Source organism: Colossoma macropomum, unplaced genomic scaffold (genome assembly GCF_904425465.1).
Source record: "Colossoma macropomum unplaced genomic scaffold, Colossoma_macropomum, whole genome shotgun sequence".
NCBI classification, from domain to species: domain Eukaryota; kingdom Metazoa; phylum Chordata; class Actinopteri; order Characiformes; family Serrasalmidae; genus Colossoma; species Colossoma macropomum.
This window is the reverse complement of record NW_023494786.1, coordinates 34,889,839-34,915,031: the sequence shown is the minus strand read 5'-3', so window position 1 is coordinate 34,915,031 and position 25,193 is coordinate 34,889,839. Positions and strand designations below refer to the sequence as shown.

General features: G+C 39.0%; 1 protein-coding gene across 1 annotated transcript in view; it reads left to right on the top strand.

Moving 5' to 3' along the window:
- Window positions 1-15,031: 15,031 nt before the first annotated feature.
- The window catches only part of LOC118804780 (NACHT, LRR and PYD domains-containing protein 12-like), a 40,715-nt gene continuing 30,553 nt past the window's right edge, over window positions 15,032-25,193 (top strand). The window contains exons 1-2 of the mRNA XM_036565426.1: window positions 15,032-15,125; window positions 15,249-15,860. Coding sequence (XP_036421319.1) covers window positions 15,079-15,125; window positions 15,249-15,860 — 659 coding nt within the window. The 5' untranslated portion in view covers window positions 15,032-15,078. The remainder of the gene's footprint in view (window positions 15,126-15,248; window positions 15,861-25,193) is intronic.

The window sequence follows — 25,193 nt, the reverse complement described above, 5'->3', positions numbered from 1 at the left end:
GAATTCAGCACTAGATGCCTATTTTAACTGGCCGATAGCTGCCTGGAGCTTTCAGTTCAGGACACATATTAACAGGTTACAGCTTTAATAATGCGCTCAACAAAACAACTGAACAGATGATACTAAATAAAAACCTAATAAAACTTTGTTTAGACCAGAAAATGCACAGAGACTTCCTGGGGGCGATAAACATCATATTCGTTCATGATTCATGTAGCGCTCAGGTGGAGAGATGAGGTGGTATGATCATCAAACACTAATCTCAGCTGTTGAAGTAGATATTAAGGTATTTTCACCATATTTTAATTTGATAGAGACCAGCAGCTGTGTTGCTCGTGCTGGTTGAGTATTCAGCTAACTCACACGTTACTGAGGTCAGAGCAGCCACTGCTGTCCAGCCAACTTCACTTTTAGACTAAGCTACAAAAACTAAAGACAAGAACACAAAACACAATATTACGTTCGGCTGTTACAGAAAATAACAGGAGAATGTTTTCTGACCTGATGTTGCCAAACAGATCCGTCTGACCTTCTTCTCTGTCCATATTCAGTTTTTTGTTCTCTGTTGAATCTAAAACTCAAATTCACTCAGAATAAGAATCTGACAGGCAGATGTAAAATAATCCAGGTAATAATCCAGGTAACAGCTATTGCTAGTGGACTGACTGAGTAGAAGCAGCAGCAGAACACTCTCTCTAACAGACATGTTTTCAAATTTGACTGTGAAAGGCTCGCTCTGCTGTCATTGGCCACTTTCCTGGATGACAGTCAGATTAACTAGTCATGCTCAAAGCAGCACAGTGAGAGCCAGTAGCAGTTGTTTCAGTGTGGTAACCTAGCCATTGTAGGGAAAAAGAAATGTTTGTATTTAGTTTTATTTTTAGGCGCTTATATTAAGTTAATTGGTCAAATGATGTTTTATATTGCAATGTATGAATAAAAAAATAATTTGTGGTAAAGTTTTATTGACACCTATAGGTTTATACACACATGCACACATACACACTGTACAGTATGTAACATATATTTCCACACTTAGTTAGTTTAAGGTCCGCTAGGAGGGGCAACGGTTGGTCATTTCATTCCTACCTTCTAAAAAATGCAACAACCCAATAAATACATTACTGAAACTGGGTCACATATATGGGCTATGTTGTAATTTACTGGGTAGCTCCAGAGAACCCAGCATTCCTGGGTTGTCAGCATGGACCTGAAAGAGAACATGCACGTTAAGTAACGTCTCAACGTCAGTTTCCCGCTTCCATGGTTTCCTTCTCGTTTAAAGAGGCTGCAGCAGAAGAATGAGCTGAAGAAAGTCAGTGACTGTTTTTATCGTTTTTGGTGCTATATTGTTACGTTTGGTGGACTATATTAATATACGTTAAACTTACATTCTTTTAACTTATTTTGGCTTCACGAATTAAGGTAGAAAAGCGTAAAATGTGCAAAATAAAAAAAACCCCAATGCTGAATTAAGTTAGCTAGCTAGGGAGCTAACAAGCTAGCTAGCACCATTGTGTTAAACTGGTCAGCTAGTTAACATAAAGTATTAGCTGACAAAAAATCAAACATAAACAATTCACCACCTGCCCCAAATGTAGTCCAGCAGCAAAAAGTTAGATTTTTAACATTTTACTGATGCTACATAGAAAATTTAGCTGCTTCCTAGCAAATATTAGAACGCCAGTTAGCATCGTGCTCCAGACTTAGCTAACTTACCTGGGTTTTGGCACTGTTGTCTATAAAAACCGATACGTAGTTATGTCATTAGATAACTGACGGCTTTATGCTTTCCAGAGTGTAGAAACTACAAGTTACGTTAGCGACCATCATATTAGCCTCGCAGCTCCAGAGCAAAACTAAAAAAGCAACATTCACACGCCACACATGTCTTTGGCGTCCTTCAGCATATGACTGTTCTCATTTAAATGGCGAGTAATAAAATTTGATGTGAAAATATAAAGATATATGCAGATTTCCAACCTACAAGCGTTCCAGATTGGCAGTGCCAGTGTGCTACAAGCTTCAGGGCAGGAGTTTCAAACAGGCCTCCTTCCTGGTCCACATACAGCAAAGTTTGGGGTTTTAGTTTTCCTAACGCTCTGAATTCACCTTATGAAGACCTTTCTAATCAGCTGCTGGGCGAATCAGGTATGTTTGATGATGAGGAGCGCTAACGTTAAACTCCACAGGGCTGTGACCCAGAAGGAACCTGCATTAGAGTGACCGCTCTGTGAACATTGGTCATTCAGACACAAATGCTGAGAACTTTAAATGAAATATTGTTTTATTAAAAAGTCCCCAGGTTTTTGTTCTCGACGGGCAGTTTTCACTGTCACTCCCTTTTCTGGACATTCCACACTTTTAAGTCTTTTGTTCTAAAATGGGAATTCCACCAGTTTTTCTAAATTTCTTATTGATTCTGTCCTCGACATGTCAACAAAGTCATTCAGAGTGGTTTGACATGGAATGGTTCATTGTAGAGAAACGTAGACTCAGATGTCTTTACAGTGGTGGTGATAGGAACCAGGGGTCGCCATGACTACAACACAAATATAGACATTTTATTTACTATCCAAACCACCAGTGAACCTACACGAGTCTTCTGAGTTTATATGGAATGTTGATGATGGAAAATAGTCATAAATCTGAAAAAATACATTTTCTGTGGGGACTATTTTGCCTCACAACACCCTGAATGCATCCCTCCACTATGAGTGGATTAAAATAAATGGATGCAAATAAATTTTAAGCCAAAACTTTATCACAAAACTATCATAAAATGATGTCAGACATCAGCATTTCACACCAAACCACTCTGAATGACTTTTTCACATCTGAACCATTTAATTATGAAGAATTTTACATACAGAAACAAAATGTGAGTGTGAGTTATTTGGAAGAGTGTTATTATATCTGATAGTGCCTCTGCAAATTTGGTCTTAAATTACATTTGAAGTGGTTAAAAAAGTGGATTAAAAAGGCCTCAAAGGAGGAGGAGGCCTGCAGACACTCTGACGTCCTCTAATGTCGCAGGTTTGAGTTTAAGCAAACCAGAATGAAATGGGCTTTAAGGTTTTTCACTTTGTGATGAAATGAATAGACGAGCCTTTGGCACAGTAAGTTTTCTGAAAGAAACTGGAGTCGGAGTGGTTTGGTGTGAAATGCTCTGTTTTAGGGAAACTAACTGAGTCAGAATTGTTCACAGTGGTGGTGACAGGAACCAGATGTCCTTTTTTCTTTTCAAATTCACCACTATTTACTTACATCATCAACATTACAAAGAAAAGCTCAGAAGACACGTGTAGATTCACTGTTGTTTTTTGGACAGTAACTAAAATGGCTGTATTTATGTTGTGGACATGGTGACCCCTGGGGGTATTTCACAAAGCAGGATTTATCAGTTAGCCAGATAACTTAAGCCCAAAGCTGGGCGTTGTCCTATAGGAATGTCCCTCAGCTCTTTCCCTCTTAGACAGGCTTGACTTACATGGCTAAACTGAGAAATCCTGCTTTGTGAATCACCCCACTGGTTCCTGTCACCACCACAGTAAAGAATTCTGAGTCTCTACAATCAACCATTTCACACCAAACCACTCTGAATGACTTTGTTTACATCTCAAACACTGAATGACGCAGAACCTTTGAAAACTCAGTGGATTTCCTCTCTATGAGCAGCGGCTCTCTACTTTGACCCTAAGGACCCCCAGCTTGTATGTTTTAGTGTTTTCCTGCTTCAACAGACTCAGTTCAACACAAGAAATCCCTGTTTATTAACTGATTAGTTGACTAAAGTCTGTCACAACAGAGAAAACACCAAAATAAGGCATCCTTTACAACATAGTTCACCACTGTTATCAGGACTACTGGCAGGCAAGCAAACCCTGTACTGCTCTGATGAAGACTGTGATAAGTGTTTATATCTCACTGACTAAGCTATGCTATAATTTCATGTACTGTTTTATATTAATTAATAATCTAAGACAGGACGACACACACATACTGACGTTTCACTTAAAGTCTGTTTTTTCTCCTCTCTCTGTTTCTCATCCACTTCATGAAAACATCTGACAGTCAGATGATACCGTGGTCATTCTGAACAAGATTACCCATGATTCAGTGCTCCACAGGTGTTTAATAGTCTGGGAGACCATCACAATGAAAATTACAGTGGGTGTTATTGGAGCGGTGCCTACACTGCACTGACTGCATTGTTTAGAACGCTGCTTAAATTATGGCACATCTGTAATCTTTTACATGTGTACATGTACATATTTTTACAAGCGTAATAATTAATTACAGAGCTGCCATGACAGTTTATTGTGACTATTAGAGATACTGGAATTTGATCATGTTAATTTTGACACAATCCCCAATAGAATCCACACATGAAGTACCATGAACCTCTACAGATGGGTTGGCAATTAAAACCAATATCAGACTGATAATTACATTTTCTCATTTATTGACAAAAACTTTATCAGCCACTGATATATCATGTAACTCTAATCACTTTGACATCAGCATTTGGTTGATTTGATTCGTTTCATAATGAAATACATAACCTCAACCAGCACTTCTGCTAAAGCACCCTTTCATCTCTTTCTCTCTCTTTTAAATCTCTTAGTTGAAGAGATTGATAAGCAGAGCGTCCTTATGTTGGACGATGCTTCCGTTTCAGCACTGGTTCCTGTAAAAGGTCAGAGGCTGAAGATAATTCATGCCTGAGAAAAGCTGAATGAGGTAAGACAGCCGAATTCACACGGAGTGAGTGAACCCACCACCCAAATAGTACCTGCTCTGTGGGGTCCTATGGGGTCCTGACCACTGAAGAACAGGGTAACAAAGTATGCAGAGAAACAGATGGACTACAGTCTGTAACTGTAGAACTACAGAGTGAAACTGTACGGTCAGTGGAGCTGATAAAGTGGACAGTGAGTGTAGATATAAGGAGGTGGAATCAATGACATGGCTTGTGTGTGTGTGAGTGTGTGAGTATGTGTGTGTGTGTGAGAGAGTGTGCAGGATCAACACTGGGAGACGCTGCTCTTAGAGGGAAACTCCACCCAATTTCCTAAATTCCTCCATAACTCAGTGTGTGAGCTGTAAACAGAGAGATTCAGAGTGGTTTGGTGTGAAATGGTTCAGACGTCTTTACAGTGGTGGTGATAGGAACCAGGGGTCGCCATGACTACAACACAAATATAGACATTTTATTTACTATCCAAACCACCAGTGAACCTACACGAGTCTTCTGAGTTTATATGGAATGTTGATGATGGAAAATAGTCATAAATCTGAAAAAATACATTTTCTGTGGGGACTATTTTGCCTCACAACACCCTGAATGCATCCCTCCACTATGAGTGGATTAAAATAAATGGATGCAAATAAATTTTAAGCCAAAACTTTATCACAAAACTATCATAAAATGATGTCAGACATCAGCATTTCACACCAAACCACTCTGAATGACTTTTTCACATCTGAACCATTTAATTATGAAGAATTTTACATACAGAAACAAAATGTGAGTGTGAGTTATTTGGAAGAGTGTTATTATATCTGATAGTGCCTCTGCAAATTTGGTCTTAAATTACATTTGAAGTGGTTAAAAAAGTGGATTAAAAAGGCCTCAAAGGAGGAGGAGGCCTGCAGACACTCTGACGTCCTCTAATGTCGCAGGTTTGAGTTTAAGCAAACCAGAATGAAATGGGCTTTAAGGTTTTTCACTTTGTGATGAAATGAATAGACGAGCCTTTGGCACAGTAAGTTTTCTGAAAGAAACTGGAGTCGGAGTGGTTTGGTGTGAAATGCTCTGTTTTAGGGAAACTAACTGAGTCAGAATTGTTCACAGTGGTGGTGACAGGAACCAGATGTCCTTTTTTCTTTTCAAATTCACCACTATTTACTTACATCATCAACATTACAAAGAAAAGCTCGGTCAGTGGAGCTGATAAAGTGGACAGTGAGTGTAGATATAAGGAGGTGGAATCAATGACATGGCTTGTGTGTGTGTGAGTGTGTGAGTATGTGTGTGTGTGTGAGAGAGTGTGCAGGATCAACACTGGGAGACCCTGCTCTTAGAGGGAAACTCCACCCAATTTCTTAAATTCCTCCATAATTCAGTGTGTGAGCTGTAAACAGAGAGATTCAGAGTGGTTTGGTGTGAAATGGTTCAGACGTCTTTACAGTGGTGGTGATAGGAACCAGGGGTCGCCATGACTACAACACAAATATAAACATTTTATTTACTATCCAGAACCACCAGTGAACCTACACGAGTCTTCTGAGTTTATATAGAATAAAAACTTCATAGTCTGAAAACAGCATTACGAAAAAGCAAACTGACAACAGAAAAGCTGCTCAGAAGCATCTTCTTCCCTTTAAACGCTGCTGGTCTGGAGTATTTAACCTCTTCAACTCCTTGAGACCACCAGTGGTTCCAAAATGCACTTCGTCATATTCTTCATAACTTTCATATTTCATAAGCTACATTCTAAAGGTGGGGGTCGTATGAGAGCTGTAACTGTCCTCTTTACAGTCTAATAGATGGGTGATGTAATTTTAAACCCTTATAATAAAAGAAGCTGAACTCGAACCATTTTTCCGCAAGTCTGGGCTGTAAACTATAAACAGATGGCGTCTCTTCAGAAAAAAATATTTTTAGAAAAAAAACACAAAGAGCATCTAAGATTTTTGGCTTTTCTGTTAATTTGAGGGGAGCTTTTACAAAAAAATAAATAAAATAAAAATTTACATTCATTTCATGCAGTTACTGAATAATTTGCCTTACAATTTGATCATGAAAATTCAGATGGACAAACCAAAATGTACCCTGGAGAATAAGAGGTTAAATAAACTGCAGGTTAAAGCCTTTTCAAACCTGATGGCTGCATTAGAGAACAGCTGCCTCCACCTTTTAACATGAAGACCTAAAAACAGCTGGACAGAGTGCCTCTTATGAAAAGTCTGTGGGTGGACACGCCTAATGAGGGGCTTCTGTAACTGGCTTTATAAACTGTAGATGGGGATCTGGACCAGGCCTGAAAACATTCACTCAGACTTCTTTGCTTTAATCCCTGCCCACACATACACCATACAGCCTTTGTTTCTAACGCTGCATCTTCTGAACTGGTGGAAGAGTCTTTGTTTGTATTTTACTTTGTCTCATAGTTTTAGTGAAGGGGTTACTGGAACTTGAGCTCCAAGTTGAATAAAATCGCACCCGTTTAGAGGCTCTCCGAGGCCAAGGCTGCTACAGTTTAGGAGGAAGTGGATTAGAGATGGTGGTGTGGGGAAAAGCTCCACCAGGGGGCGTTAGAGAGAGCGAGAGAAACTCAGGGAAACCACCACAATGACTTTCCAAGACCGTCAGTACAAAACACGCATTCACGATTTCAGGGAGCAGTGATGATCTGGAGATCAGGAAGGATGTGGGGAATCTGATAGAAAAGGTACTTTTATTATGTCACTGTAGCAGTTAGTCAACAGAAATATCTGCTCTTATTAATCCAAGATCACAGATCAGAGCTGAATGATGAACAAACTCTGCATCTGATTCATGAATCTGCCATAAAACATCAGGTTTTGAGTTTTATTGATGAATCAGCTTCAGCTGTGTGAAATAAAGCAGCTCCCACCTGTTCCTGATTTACACTTCATCAAACCACACTGAATTTACCCCCACAAACATGTAGGGTGGGAACGCGATGTCATAACGCAGTGGTTTATGGGTATCCGCCACTGTGGCATTGTGGTTCGTCAGTCTGGTTTAGAATACTTGAAAAACACCTTTTCTACATAATGTCCTTGATTTTGGCTGATCTGTAATCTTATGGTCTCACTGCATGTGCAGAGCCGACTAGCATGTGGATCTACATGACCAACAGATCAGAGATCAGGTCAAAATCAAGAAAAACAGATCAGAAAGGAGGTTTAATCAGATATTCAGACGCATCACATATGAAGCATCACAGTGAGAGTGCAGATCAACATCAGACTCATCTTATACTCTAATCATACAGATTTAATGAAATAAAACTTTCAGGATCATGTAGTGGATTCATCATGTTTGAAAGCAGCTAACTAACTTCACAAACACCTCACGGGCGCCAGGATGAAACTGCTGCTCCATTTAAGGTGGAATGGAAAACTGGAATAAGAGGCAGATCCCAGCACTGTGGTGAGGTGTGCAGTGACAGCACCACTACTGATCAACTAACATCACGTTTTACTCAAAATGAACTGTTTTCCAGCTAAAATGTACGAGGGGAAGTAGAGTAAACGTACCTGTTTAGCTCACCAAAGTCTACACTGAGACATTTTTAGAGCCCAAGACTTTGATTACAGCAGTATAAGTGACGTTAAAATGAAATATTAATCTCTCATACAATTATATTTAACTTAAGTGCTTTTGTAATTTAAAATAAAGATACATCTTGAAAAGCAAAAAAAATCTGGCTGTGCTTAATGGGTAATTTTGTGTCCTGTAAACACAGCCCTGTTCCAAATAAGCTAATGTGTTTTATGAAAAATTCTTGTTTATTTTTTGAAGGTAGAGAGTCAATAACAGATACGAAACCACTAAAATCAAGCAAAGCCTTAAAATAGATGAATTATTTTATTCACAGTGCAGAGTCATTCAAACTAATTGTGCCATTATTAACTAGATGTAAACACATTGTTTAAAAACATTTTTTACAGTAACAAATTCCAAACCTCTGAATTCAATCAAACTATTTAAACATTTTATTGATCTGACTGGCCCAAGAGCCATATAAACTCAGGTAGAAGCTATGGATATTTAATTATATGTGTTTGTGTGTGTGTGTGTGTGTGTGTGTGTGTGTGTGTGTGTGTGCGCGTGTTTTGGTTTGTGTGCAAAGTGCTTTTATTATTTTTAAATGAAACATCAGATGATTTATACAGTTTCTAGTGCTTGCATGTTTCACTTCTGTGAGAATTTCTACTTTTCTACATTAATTTCATAGGCTAATGTTTAGAGAAGAATTAGATTATATTTAAATTAAATTCATTATTTGGATTCTTAACATGCTTTAAAGGTAAAGAATGTGCCTATTTGTCCTATAAAGTTGCCATGTTGGAGAGGCCATAATCGAAATTAAAGTATTTAAATTAAAGAGAGAGCGTACTCTTCCCCAGGGACCGGGGAATGAGCCACCCCTCAGTCACCTGTGCTTCGTGGCAGCTTGCTGCTTTCTTTTGTCATCTTCAGGAAAGCGTACTCTTCCCCTGGTTCTTCACAGCTTCTTCTCATCCTCTGCTGGCCTCGCCTCAGAGTGTTGAAGAATAGTAGATTCTCTTTCATGTGGTGCCATTTCAGTGTGCAGGTACAGAATGAGAAAAATAATGTGTTTTTGGAACATTGAAGCATGTACATCTATTCTAGTAGAGCCCAAAAATAAAATTCTGTTGTTTTTTCCTGTGACTCTGATTCAGTGTTCCTGCTGGCTGGTTGTAGATCAGAATTATCCTCCTGATAACATTATAAACTCTGTTTATTGTTGATCTTGTGTGTCTTAAATACATGGACAGATCATGATGTCCATTTGATTTTTTTTTAATAATCTAAAATACGTGTAGTTAAATGGGCTCCAGGTTTGATCCACATCGCAGTCTAATTTAATTCTTTCCTATTCAAATTTCATGTTGAAAGTCAAGAGGATGTGCTTTTTTGTGAATACTGAAATTATTCTACTCACGCTTTTGCAGTAATTGGCCTAAAATAAAGGTGAAATGTGCAGATTTGCTTTTTTCAAATACTCCATTTCCAAAAAAGTTGGGACACTGTGCAAAATGTAAATAAAAACAAAATGCAATTATGTGCAGATCATTTAAACCCTATATTTCATTGAAAATAGTACAAAGACAACAAATCAAATGTTGAAACTGAGATTTTATTGTTTATTGAAAAATGTATGCCCATTTTGAATTTGATGCCAACAACACATTCCAAAAAGTTGAGAAGGGGGCAACAAAAGGCTGGTAAAGTTGCGTCATGCTAAAAAAAAAAAACCTGGTGGTTAAAGGCCAAAAACCTGTATTTGCTGGCCGTGATCTTTGGGCCCTCGGACGGCACTGCATTAAAAACAGACATGATTCTGTAGTGGAAATCACTGCATGGGCTCAGAAACACTTCTGAAAACCACTGTCTGTGAAAACAGTTCATCACTGCATCCACAAATGCAAGTTAAAACTCTAAAATGCAAAGAAGAAACCAGATATAAACAGGATCCAGAAACGCTGCCACCTTCTCTGGGCCGGAGCTCATTTAAAATGGACTGATGGGAAGTGGAAAAGTGTCCTGTGGTCCAAAGAATCAACATTTGAAATTCTTTTTGGAAATCATGGACACTGTGTCCTCCGGGCTAAAGACCACTCGGCTTGTTATCAGTGCACCGTTCAAAAGCCAGTATTCATGATGGTGTAGGGGGGCATTAGTGCACATGGTATGGGTGACGTGCACATCTGTGAAGGCACCATTAATGCTGAACAATATATACATGTTTTGGCAACATATGCTGCCATCCAGACGACGTCTTTTTCAGGGAAGGCCTTGATTATTTCAGCAAGACAATGTAAAACCACATTCTGCATGTATTACAGCAGCACTGCTCCGTATTAAAAGAGTTTGTGTGCTAAACTGACCTGCCTGCAGTCCAGACCTGTCACCACTGAAAACATTTGGAGGGTTATGAAATGAAAAATACAACAAATGAGCCCCTGAACTGTAGAGCAGCTGAAATCCTGTATCAAACAAGAACAAGAAAACGTTTCACTTTCTAAACTACAGCAGTGTCTCCTCAGTTCCCAAACGCTTACAGAGTGTTGTTAAAGAAGAGGTGATGAAACAGTGGTAAACAGGCCCCCGTCCCAACTTTTTTGGAATGTGTTGTTGGCATCAAATTCAAAATTCAAATATTTTTCAAAAAACAATACAATTTTCTCAGTTTCAACATTTGATATGTTGTCTTTGTAGTATTTTCCTTTAAAAATATGGTTTACATGATTTGCATATCGTTGCATCCTATTTTTTATTTACATTTTGCACAGTGTCCCAACTTTTTTGTAAATGGGGTTGTAAATAAGAAGTGTGATAAGGTAATTATTTACAGATCAGGGTTCGAGATGCTGATAATTGCTTCTATTCTCATGTTTTCATCATAAACAGCTGTTTTCATTTTATTTAATTGAATTAAATGAATCATTAAGCCTCAGTGAACAAATGCAAACTCATCACTGGAATTATTCAGTTTGTGTATTAACTGAGCTCATCAAAGCACAAGTTTTTTTTTTGAGAAATGGCTTCATGGTGCTACACATCATACTCAGACCTAATTTTCTTGGCTGCAAGGTCACATTAAAGATCAGCGCCAATGAAAAGACTGAAACATTTAGCCTAAATACAGTCTGGTAGCTCTGTGTTCTTTTGATAGTTTGTGATTGAACACAAGAGTTGTGTCTGCTTGCCAGCGAATATGGAAACGCTGATTTAGCTTAGCCAGCGATTTCTGTAATATTCATTATTTAAACAGAAAGTTCTAGAATATGTAGTTTGAATTTGATAGACTTTGTTCACATTTAGCCAGCTATGCTAGCTAGAAGCCATTGCTAACAGTAGCTGTATTTCCAGACAAGGTAGGTTTCATTAGCTGCTGCACCAGCTGGTCCAGATGGAGCTGCAGTGACACATTTACAGTCTGACAGTGACTTCTGTAACAATATAACAGGAAACCAAAACTTTTATATGTAATTTGGGTTTGATGGACTGTGTTTAAGCTCTCTTGTAGTGTAGGGCTACAGGTAAGGTGACCAGTTTTCTGAAATGAAAACCGAGGACATTTCCAGTTCGATGGTCAATAGGTCATTAAAATATCCCATGTTTTTATCTATAAAATAAAAAAGGGGGCCAGTTCCAGTTTCCCGTATTTTGGCCATGGTAACTGCTGTACTGTAATAAACTATGATTGAAGGCCGACTGATAAAACTGGACACTAAGTAACTTTGTAAACCATGTCAGAAAATCATACAGTAGCTACCATGGAGAGTGAAGCTGTGGGAAACAGTGGAACACTCAATAAAGGAAATGGTTAAACTACAATGGTTCAATAGATTTCAGCTCCACCTCATATAGTCATTGCTGCTGTTCCCCATAACCACATTAACTAACTCTGCCTGTGTGCTCACTTAGATTAGAGAGTGAGACACTGCTGCCAGAGGAGCTGCTGACTGAGACTGACGTTAACGTTACTCTGAGCACCATGGGAGTAAATTACAACAGTCCTATAAAAGATTGGTTGCTTTGCGAGATGTGTTGCTCGTCGCTTGTTAGAAATACAGTTGCTGAGTAAAAAAGGTCTCAGATCTCACTAAGTCTAGCGACTCAGGCAGGGATGAGGCAGAGACACATTTACCACAGAAGACTCAGTGGCTGTATGAGCCCATAATTCATATTCATATTAAATATTTTGTATAAAAAAGAGACCCAAGGCTACAGAAAAAAGACCTGTGGCCCAAAAGCCAGACCCTAAAGCCAGGTTTACACATGAAGCATTGTTAGTGGCGTGTGCCAAAAATGACTCAATCGCCGCCGACCCCACACACTGTTGCAGCGCCTGGCCGTGCAGCTCTGAATTTAACTTGGTGCTCGCCACGATCGTGAAGCTTCATTCAAAATGAATGGATTTGAAGGGAGATTTGTTTAGCAGGTTCACCTCCACAGGCGTGTGTGAGAGAGCTCCATCATACATCACAGAAAATACTGCAACAACGGAAGCGCTAACTAAACGCAAACAGGTTCACATGCCGTCTTGAGTAAATGAAGTGCTCACAATGAGCACCAAGTTACAAAAATTCGGGGGTGCCAGCGTGGAGCATACAGGGCGTCAAGTATAAACCTAGCTTAACTCAGCCTTTAGGACTTTGCAGTGAGTTTTTAATTCACAGTTAAAAACGAAAAGCAGGGCCGTCTGGTCACCCAAGCTAGAAGTGCTAGTTAGGTAGCCTATTAGCAGTTTAAGGAGCACCACATGAGTATCAAACATTAAAGCTAGCTGGCTAGCTGTGTTAGCGATCTGCAACACAGCATGATTCTTGTTTCACTACAATTTTTAAAGCAGTACTTCAGACAACACCACGTTTCACTGCTCACTCGAAAACACGACTCATGGCTTGTGTCTTAGCGTCGTGGCTATGCTGTCACGTTTTGATTCCCCTATTCTGACACAGTTGTTTGTGGTGAGGAAGAGCCGTGTAGTGTCGCTCACATAATGTGAATTGCTGATGGTTTATTGTCTAAGCTTTTTAAATACATGAGTCCAGAAATTGCTGCTAAATCACAAATCAGAAAGCTGCGTTAAATTAGCCAGATAACAGTTTGGAATAACTGTTCTTTTATATTGAGGTAGTAGTTTAAAAGCCAAATAAAGGGTTGTACAGATGTAAAGTTGTTTTCTGTAAAATATACTATATTATTCAATTAACAATTCTTTCTTTTAAAATTAGAAATGAATTTGGAGTAAAAATTCCTTACATTGGAATGGTGTGTACAGGAAACATGACAGTCATGTGTTGTCAGGACTGGACAGAAGTCAGACACTCACAGATTTAGAAAAGAGGTTTTAATAAAGGGCTTAGATACAAAGGGATAGTAAAAAACAGTCCGAGTCAGCAACAGCACAAAACACAAGTAGTAAAGGGGCATACCAGAAGACATAGTCAAAAAACAAGCAAAGATCCAAACTAGAAAAACAGAGTCCAAATGGGAGAGGCAAAGCACGGAGTCAAAAACAGGCTAAGGTCAAACACGGAAGGATAAACAGACATGGAACACTTCGTGATGCTAGTATGCTAGTCAAAACTCGGCAAAGAGTTTGGGGGGTGGGGGGTTAAGTCATGTGACTCTGGTTGGAAGCCATGTGAGAGTCCGTGGCATCATGGGAAATGGAGTCCTGTTCGGCTTGGGAGCTGAAGGGAAGCGTGACGTGTCTAAGCTATGCACTGAAATGTATTTGAAATCTGTCTAAATATAATGTCTCACAAATATAGACATTTTAGTTACTATTATGAATGGTTCAGTGAAGTGTTCCTCACTTCCAGCCTCAGCTGATTCACCTCAGCAGGTAGAGCAGAGTAACCTGTGCAGAGCTGTGGTTCTCCAGAACATGGAGAGAGGAGCTTCAGTTCCACACCTGGAACTCCTTTCATCTAGATAACATCAGACCTCAGACACATTATTGATCATGATTATCAGGATTATAGAGGTGATCAGTTCTACTGTCTGTTTATACTGAGATTCTATCAGTAAATAGTTTATTAATAATGAACTGATCAGAGAGAGACAGTAACATTATTGATCATGATTATCAGGATTATAGAGGTGATGGACCATTTACTGAGAGATCAGATTACTGTTCCACTCCAACACCGTCCACTTGAGAATGACCCGCAGTTCTGGATCAACATTACAGAGACATTTTATTATTATGGAGCTCAGATGAAGCTGAAATATGAGATTTACGTCTCCAAAACGTCACTGTTTACTCAACACTCTGTTTCCATCACTCTGTATCACAGCTCATCTGTGTTAATAGACTCTGTTCAGCTCAGTTAAATGTAAAATCATCTTTTAACATTTAGGTGTTTTTATTTTGGCTTTTCTATTGAAATTGTCTAATGTCCAACATCAGAGTTCATGTATAAATTGATTTAAATCTTAGTGTGCAGTTCTGTGTGATGGACAGTCTGAGCTCTACACAGCATTCACTGCAGATTAGCATCATATAATGGCTGATTATGATTAATAGAGTGGAGCAGCAGAAGATGTGATGGTGTCAGTAGATCTAGAGCTGGTTTCCTGTGTCTGCTTCATCATCCTTAGTAGTATTTTTATTGTAAAAAAGTTATATAGTCGCTTCATAACATTTAGTTTCATATGTTCCATGTTGTATCAGTTATATTTATTATCCAGGTGTTATTTCATTCTATATTAATGATCTGTTCACAGAGAGCAGCATCTCCAGTGTCCAGCTGTGTGTGGAGATTAAAACCTCAGTGATGGGGCTTCTTCACTCCTGCTGTGGAGGAAGAACCTCTGATTCAAAGTGAGTAACTTTATATCAGATCTTAATCTGATTAAACAGAAAGAGGAAATCAGAATAAATGAGTCTTAGTGAAGATCATAATCACTCAGCACTGAAATCTCACTGTGGATGAACTTTTCTCAGAGTGAAGCGTGCAGGACCTCCAGAACCCAGCTGTGTGTCTGAGAAGAGTGACCGGTCCATGCCTTATCCTCCTAGTTTCAGTGGAGGAGGAGGAGAACCCAGCTGTGTGTCTAGGAAGAGTGACCGGTCCATGCCTTATCCTCCTAGTTTCAGTGGAGGAGGAGGAGAACCCAGCTGTGTGTCTGAGAAGAGTGACCAGTCCATGCCTTATCCTCCTAGTTTCAGTGGAGGAGGAGGAGAACCCAGCTGTGTGTCTAGGAAGAGTGACCGGTCCATGCCTTATCCTCCTAGTTTCAGTGGAGGAGGAGGAGAACCCAGCTGTGTGTCTGAGAAGACTGACCAGTCCATGCCTTATCCTCCTAGTTTCAGTGGAGGAGGAGGAGAACCCAGCTGTGTGTCTAGGAAGAGTGACCGGTCCATGCCTTATCCTCCTAATTTCAGCCGAGGAGGAGGAGAACCCAGCTGTGTGTCTATGAAGAGTGACCGGTCCATGCCTTATCCTCCTAATTTCAGCCGAGGAGGAGGAGAACCCAGCTGTGTGTCTATGAAGAGTGACCGGTCCATGATGTTTCCAGCACAGTCCAGTGGAGGGAGAGGATCCTCTGACTCAGGGTAAATATCTGCTCCCAGTAAACAGCAGCTCTGACAGTGAATCACTGTAAACAGGTTCCTGATCTCTGGGCTGTAGATCAGTTTATAAAGGTTAGAGTTTAGGTCTCAGCAGGACTGAAACCCAGAGAGCAGCTTCTCTTTCTGGCCACCCCAGTTAATCAGAGTGAGGTCAGCCAGTTAATTACTGGTTACAGTATTAGTTTGTGTGAGCTGTAGTTCCACCTGAGCTGAATCAAGTGCTGAGTGGAAAACGTTCATGTTAACCACCCAGACATAAACTGACCACTCATAACATCACCTTATACTGTCTGACTGCTTTATCATTAGACTCATTACTGACCTTTTATCATTAGACTCGTTACTGACCTTTTATCATTAGACTCGTTACTGACCTTTTATCATTAGACTCGTTACTGACCTTTTATCATTAGACTCGTTACTGACCTTTTATCATTAGACTCGTTACTGACCTTTTATCTTAGTCTCGTTACTGACCTTTTATCATTAGACTCGTTACTGACCTTTTATCATTAGACTCGTTACTGACCTTTTACTTTAGTCTCGTTACTGACCTTTTATCATTAGACTCGTTACTGACCTTTTATCATTAGACTCGTTACTGACCTTTTATCATTAGACTCATTACTGACCTTTTTATCTACAGTCTCGTTACTGACCTTTTATCATTAGACTCGTTACTGACCTTTTATCTTTAGACTCGTTACTGACCTTTATCATTAGACTCGTTACTGACCTTTTATCATTAGACTCGTTACTGACCTTTTATCTTTAGACTCGTTGCTGACCTTTTATCTTTAGACTCGTTACTGACCTTTTATCATTAGACTCGTTACTGACCTTTTATCATTAGACTCGTTTCTGACCTTTTATCATTAGACTCGTTACTGACCTTTTATCATTAGACTCGTTACTGACCTTTTATCATTAGACTCGTTACTGACCTTTTATCATTAGACTCGTTACTGACCTTTTATCATTAGACTCGTTACTGACCTTTTATCATTAGACTCGTTACTGACCTTTTATCATTAGACTCGTTACTGACCTTTTATCGTTAGACTCATTACTGACCTTTTATCATTAGACTCATTACTGACCTTTTATCTTTAGACTCGTTTCTGACCTTTTATCATTAGACTCGTTACTGACCTTTTATCATTAGACTCATCTGTGACCTTTTAATCCCCGGGCCAACATTCCTTGGCCACACCACCACCCCCCCTTTTCCAGGCGACATATATACATATATATTTTTTTTTCTTTCACTTCGCTATTAATGTCGCAACTCATTGTTTATTAATGATCATATAGATATAAGGTGATTTGGCACCACAACCACCCAACACCCCTCCAAACAGCACCCCGTCACCCTCGCACCCATCCCCTGATTTGAGTGAAACAATGAACAGAAATAACAGGAGAAGTAAAAGAAGTAAAGAGAAAGGATGAGAAAATAATAATAATAAATGATAATAATAATAATAATGACAAACTGGACATACAGAACAGACAAATACAGACACTTAACAAAACAATAAACAAGGCAGTAATGCCCCCCCCCCCTTTTTTAATGTAATTATAACGTGGGTAGTTACCAAATCCTATGTAGGGGTTTAACCTTCTCCTGATGAGTTTGGATACAGAAATCAGCTCTCAATATATTGTAAAAATTGTGACCAGGTTTCTTTGAATGATTCTGTGTTATTTTTAAAATTTGCTGTGAGTCTTTCCAAGTTGCAGTGATCCATGAGGAGATTAAGCCAATGCTTTATTGAAATTTTGGTTCTGTCCAGTTCAGCAGTATAACTTTTTTGTCAGTGGTAAGTGATATGAATATAAAGCATTTGAGGTGATTGGGTGCTGAGAGTGAGGAAAGGTCATTAAGTAGCGCTGTAATGGGACATAAAGGGATGACAAGGCCCAAAATCTCTGATAGCCTGTCCATGACCTCTGACCAAAACTGCTGGGTCGGGGGACAATTCCAGAAAGCATGATAGTAGTTGTCTGTTAAAGCTGGACAATGTTGGCATTTATCACTGTGACTGAATCCCATACGGTGTAGTTTAGAGGCTGTGATATATGTTCTGTGAAGGGTTTTATATTGAATTAGCTGGAGTTTTGAATTGCTGGACATAGAGAAGATATCACAGCATATATTCTGCCAGTAGATATTACATGTTTCTTTTACATCTGAGGTCCATTTTTCAGTTGGGAGAGAGATAGTGTTGTCCTTTGAGGCTATAAGTTTATATATTTGTGATAACATGTTCTGAGGTTTGAGGGAGTGTAGTTTTAAGTAGAGGGGAGGAGTGTGATTGCAGAGATTTCCACTATTAACTGTCTTCTTTAGAACATCTTTGAGTTGTATATACTGAAAAAGTGACAATTATCTGGCATATTGTAGTTTTCTTTGATGTCATGATGAAGGTCATGGGCAAGCCACCAGAGAACAACTGTGCCAGGCTGGTTATTCCTCTCTGTTTCCAGGCTGAGAATATAAAATGTTTGTTATTTATTAAAAACATGGGGTTGTTCCACAGAGGAGTTTGACTGGAGGGAGAGTAGCTGTAGTTAAGAATTCTGTTTGAATTCCACCAAGCATTCAGGGTGGTACTTATTGTACTGTATTTATAAAATTTTGTTTTTTTTATAGCTTTCTCTATGAATGGAATACTATTAATGTCCAGTTCTTGAATTAAACTTCCCTCAATATCTTGCCAGAGTTGGTTTGAGCTAGTTGTCCAATGTCTAATGTAAAGCAATTGATGTGATAGAAAGTAGTAGTAGAAATTTGGGGCTCCAAGTCCTCCAAGATGTTTAGGTTTCTGGAGGGTAGCTAACTTGATTCGAGGCTTTTGGTGCTTCCAATAGAACTTAGTCACTGCATTGTCAAGAGAGGAGAACCAGCCTGATGGTGGGGTAACAGGGCTCATAGAAAGCAGATGATTGATTTTAGGAAGGATATTCATTTTAACTGCTGATATTCGGCCAATTAGAGATAATGGTAATTTATTCCACCTTTCTAGATTATCCTTTATTTCTTGCATTAAAGGTATGTAGTTAAGTTTATATCATTTATGCTAGAAGAGATATGAATACCAAGATATTTAATAGACTGGGCGATATGTTCAGATGGTATATCATAGACCTCGTCATCCCGGTTGAATTTACTTAGAGGCAGAAACTCAGATTTGGACCAATTAATGGAATAACCAGACACCCTGCTATACTTATTTATCAGATCATGAACTGATGGAAGGGATAGTGAAGGGTAAGTAATATACAGTAAAACATCATCTGCATATAGACTGATTTTATGGTGGTATGACTTTGACTGTATACCTGAGATTCTATTGCACTGTCTGATAGAAGCAGCCAAGGGTTCAATAAAAAGACAAAACAATAAAGGTGATAAAGCACATCCTTGTCGACTTCCTCTTTGTAGCTGAAAGGGTCTGGATATACGTCTGTTTGTTGAGACTGAGGCAGAAGGTGAGTAGTATGATGTTTGTATCCAGTTGATGAAGTATGGGCCAAATCCAAAGTGTTTAAGAGAAACAAAGAGAAAGGACCACTCCACCCTATCAAACGCCTTTTCAGCATCCAGAGATGCTATTATACATGGTGATATATACGTAGATTTTTCGCTGTTATACATATGAATTAGATTGAATAACCTGCGTGTGTTCTCTGAAGACTGTCTCCCTTTGATGAACCCAGTTTGGTCTGTGTTTATGAGAGTGGGTATGACCGATTCCAATCTGATTGATAAAGCTTTACTTATGATTTTTATGTCTGAATTGATCAGTAAAATGGGACGGTAGCTGGAGCAATCTGTGGATTTTTTATTTGGTTTTAAGATAAGTGTGATAAGAGCAGTGTTCATGTGATAGGGTATGGATGCATTTTCAAACATTTCTGAGATTGCTTTTAAAAAGAGCGGTGAAATAAGAGGCCAGAATTGTTTGTAAAATTCTGCTGGGTAGCCATCCGGTCCTGGTGATTTATGGTTAGGCATTAGAAAGAGGGCTTTGGTGATTTCTTCAGAGGAAAGAGGTCTGTCTATAGATTCTGATACAGATGTAGGTAATGTAGGTAGGGAGATGCTGCTCAGGAAAGCTTCAGTTTCTTCCATTGAGGCTTTCTTATCAGAAGTATAGAGATTGGAGTAAAAGGACCTAAATACCTCATTGATAGCTAGGGGATCCTGAATGATCCTACCTGAGATTGCTGTTATTATTGATTTCTCAGTTTCCTGTTTTAATTGATTTGCTAAAATTTTCCCAGTTTTATTTCCAAATTCAAATTGCTGTTGTCTAAGTTTAAGCATATCCTGTTCGGTCTTCTTTTGTAGTATATTATTAAGTTCGTATTTAGTTTTCATTAGTTCTTTAATAATTGAATCAGTAGGAGTCTGAGAGGCCAGAAGGTCCAATCTCTTCACCTCCCCCTGCAGCTTTTGTTCTTTTACTAAGTCTTCCTTCTTCTTTTTAGAACAGTATGAAATGATTTTTCCTCTCATCACAACTTTTGCTGTTTCCCAAAGTGTGCAAGCTGTAATGTCAGGATGTTCGTTAGTTTCAATAAAGGCTGCCCATTCCTGGTTAAAATAATCTAGAAATTCTTTATCATTGAGTAAAGTAGTGTTAAAGCGCCATCTTGGTGGAGGGAGGGATTGCTAGTCTGCTAGAAAGGTGATACTAATTAGAGCATGATCAGCTATAATAATACTATTAATATCTGAATGAATTATTCTATGTGTGATAGAAGTCATCTATACGGGAGTATGACTTGTGGTAAGGGGAGAAATATGAATATTCTTTACTGCTGGGGTTCTGCAATCTCCAAATATCCACCAGACCATAATCTGACATGTATTGTTTAAGCAACGTTGCTGAATGATTATTTACGTTACATTGTGCTGAAGAGGAACGATCTATGCATGGGTTCAGAACTGTATTGAAGTCACCACCAATTATAAAAAATGAGTCAGAGAGTTTAGATATTTCTGAGAAGAGTGAATGAAAGAAAGCAGGAGAATCTGTGTTTGGTCCATAAATATGTACTAAAGTTAATTTATCTTTCCCAATAGTGCCATTGATAATAATGTAATGGCCCTCTGGGTCGTTCAGTATAGAGGTACTTATGAATGGTATGTTCTTCCTGATCAGGATGGAAGTGCCACGTTTTTTTTAATTATATACAGAGTGATAAGCCTGGCCAATCCATTTAGCCGTTAATTTTCGAGACTCTGCCTCTGTGAGGTGGGTTTCCTGAATAAAACATATGTCAGATTTTAAACTATTGAGATGGTTTAACACTTTTGTTCTTTTGACAGGGGAGCTGATTCCTCTTATATTCCACGAGATTATTTTCAGGGATAGTACCATGATTGTTGAGGTGCCATATAACATTGAACTGGCATGTAGTAACAGTACCTACAGATGGGGAGGTTACATTTACAACAAGCAACAGAGACAGGACAGACAGGTACAGAGACTACATTCAGGAACAGACACAAAAAACAGAGTAGGTTGGGCATGGATGTGTGTGTGTGTGTGTGTGTGTGTGTGTGTGTGTGTGTGTGTGTGTGTGTGCGGGTTTAAATGGGCTGTAAACTTGGGTTAGCGCGATGTAGTGACGAGAGAGAGAGAGAAGAGAGAGACAGAGAGAGAGAGAGAGAGAAAAAGAAAGAGGGAACAAACGCATAGAGGTGCATTTCATATATGTTGGTTGCTGGATCGAATCAGTCTTTCCTCCTTCTTTTCCATGATCCTTCTTGTTTCAGAGAAGCCACGGTGTGATCTGTTAGTCTCTGAAAAGCTGACCATTAATGTATACTGTGTCCACAACTAGTGAGACGCGTCTGTCAGAGAGTCCGTGTTCCTTCATAAGAGGATATAACAGCTTGCGTCGCTCATTTATCTCGCGAGGAAATTGGTCATTGATACCAAAAGTTGTTCCTTTTAGTTCTCTTCCTTTGCTTTTTACAAGTTCTTTCTGTTTATAGTGTTCGAATTTAGCGATTATTGGTCTGGGTCGATTTTGTGAGCGGGCTCCGAGACGGTGTACACAGTGGAAGGAGATGCTTCACGGTTTCAGTCGGCAGTTTCAATTTCGTCTGCATAAAGTCTTTAATTAATAGTTCTGGATTATCCATTTCGTTTTCAGGTATTCCGGAAAAGATGAGATTGTCTCGCATATTTCGAGTCTGAATGTCAAGAATAGTTTCTTTCATTTCTTTGTTTTCCTTTTTGATGAGCTCGTTTATCTGTTCTTGAGAAAATTCGAAACTAGTTCGTAGGTCTCTCACGTCCTGGTGCAGTATTCCTAGTATATCTGGTTTTTTATTGATGGATGCCAGTACACTGACCTGTATTTCGATGGTGTTTAGATCATCCGTGTCAGTGGAGGAATCGGTTTTCTTCCGCTTTGCTGGGTTGTGTACCTCTTCCTTCGGATCCATCTCGACTTCCATCTCGTGGTAAAAGTATCGATCGATAAAGTTTTCCAGACCTTCCACTGTAGCAGTGTGTACAAGATGACCCAAGGCCAAAGTTAAATATCCACGAAGTCGGAGGAGGCCACAATTTCGGACTGCAGCAGACTTCTTACTGTCTAGCAGCAGGACGCCGCCATGTTGGATTCACCTCTGCGTTCTCCGGATTCACCCTTTGCGCATCTCTGACCTTTTATCATTAGACTCATTACTGACCTTTTATCATTAGACTCGTTACTGACCTTTTATCATTAGACTCATCTGTGACCTTTTATCATTAGACTCGTTACTGACCTTTTATCATTAGACTCGTTACTGACCTTTTATCATTAGACTCGTTTCTGACCTTTTATCATTAGACTCATCTGTGACCTTTTATCATTAGACTCGTTACTGACCTTTTATCATTAGACTCGTTACTGACCTTTTATCATTAGACTCGTTACTGACCTTTTATCATTAGACTCGTTACTGACCTTTTATCATTAGACTCGTTACTGACCTTTTATCATTAGACTCATTACTGACCTTTTATCATTAGACTCGTTACTGACCTTTTATCATTAGACTCGTTACTGACCTTTTATCATTAGACTCGTTACTGACCTTTTATCATTAGACTCGTTACTGACCTTTTATCATTAGACTCGTTACTGACCTTTTATCATTAGACTCGTTACTGACCTTTTATCATTAGACTCGTTACTGACCTTTTATCATTAGACTCGTTACTGACCTTTTATCATTAGACTCGTTACTGACCTTTTATCATTAGACTCGTTACTGACCTTTTATCATTAGACTCGTTACTGACCTTTTATCATTAGACTCGTTACTGACCTTTTATCATTAGACTCATTACTGACCTTTTATCATTAGACTCGTTACTGACCTTTTATCATTAGACTCGTTTCTGACCTTTTATCATTAGACTCGTTACTGACCTTTTATCATTAGACTCGTTACTGACCTTTTATCATTAGACTCATTACTGACCTTTTATCATTAGACTCGTTACTGACCTTTTATCATTAGACTCGTTACTGACCTTTTATCATTAGACTCGTTACTGACCTTTTATCGTTAGACTCGTTACTGACCTTTTATCATTAGACTCATCTGTGACCTTTTATCATTAGACTCGTTACTGACCTTTTATCATTAGACTCGTTACTGACCTTTTATCATTAGACTCGTTACTGACCTTTTATCATTAGACTCGTTACTGACCTTTTATCATTAGACTCGTTTCTGACCTTTTATCATTAGACTCGTTACTGACCTTTTATCATTAGACTCGTTACTGACCTTTTATCATTAGACTCGTTACTGACCTTTTATCTTAGACTCGTTTCTGACCTTTTATCATTAGACTCGTTACTGACCTTTTATCATTAGACTCGTTACTGACCTTTTATCATTAGACTCGTTACTGACCTTTTATCATTAGACTCGTTACTGACCTTTTATCGTTAGACTCGTTACTGACCTTTTATCGTTAGACTCGTTACTGACCTTTTATCATTAGACTCGTTACTGACCTTTTATCTTAGACTCGTTACTGACCTTTTATCATTAGACTCATTACTGTCCTTTTATCAGCATGTTATTAATTTTAGACTCGTCACTCATTTCTAGTTTAAGCCCCTCCCACTTCCAGCTCATAATAGACCACTGTAGGATCAACAGGATTTTCTCTGCGCCACTTAAGGTGGAACAGGAAAATTCAAACAAGCAGCTGGTGAAAAAGAAGCATTGAGAGGCCTGATATGAGGAGGTTTCTCCGTTTCCGCTTTCCAGCTGAGTATAATTAACTTCTGTGAAGCAGCAAAAATAAGTCAGTATTTTGTCCTGTTTGCTAATGTTTGTGACAGCTGATCACAACTGCTGCCCCATTTAAGGTGGAACGGGAACGTTTAAGCAGGAGGCTGTGAAAAAGAAATTCATTCATATATTTAAAATTCATCTATTTAATTCTATTTATTTCTGTAAACAAACATTTCGATAAGGTAGCACAGCTTGTCAGAACACCACCACAGCCTGCTTTACTTTAATGTAGCTTAATGACATTAAATTGATGCGCAGTAGCTTTAGCTCGCATGTAGCAATATTAGTGATAAGGCTCTTTAATGACCTCATAATTCAGAGGATCCAGTGATATTCAGGAGAAAACTGTACACAGGACAAGCGTATGGGGTTCGGAACCTTTTTTTATTCAGCACAGGGGGCGATAGAGGCGACAACCCCATTCATTCTGGCCATAGAGAAATCAGGCTTAAAACCCAAAGTTCCTAATATGGACATAACGTGGACTACAGAAAGACACTTGACTACAGTGGTCTATTCAAAAATAATGTATAAAAATGTCTCAGTATTTATTATTAAAATCTAGGTATCAGTGTTGGTTTGAGTCTAATTTTGAACAGTGCTCAACTTATAATACCCTTGAATGAGTGACAGAGTTTGGCCCCTGACTTTAGTGGCAGCTTCAAAACACTTCACCACTTGTTGAGGCAGAGTGTTAAGCAGCCTCACAGAGCGCCTCAGTGAAATGAGCTCTAATGGCAACAGTGAGTCCTAGAGCTCTTCAGTGAAATGGGCTGGTGGCTACAGGGGCTCTTGGTTACCATGGTCTGGTTGGAAGAGTGGAATTGTTGAAAATGTTCTGCAGATTTGCCATCATCCTCTTCTGTCACTGCCTCCACTGAGTCCAGAGTCCTGTGACGATGCTGTCCTTCCTGGTCAGTTTATTGAGGTTCTTGTTGTCTCCACAGTGTTTTCCCAGCAGAGAATAGAATTCTACTACAGCAGAC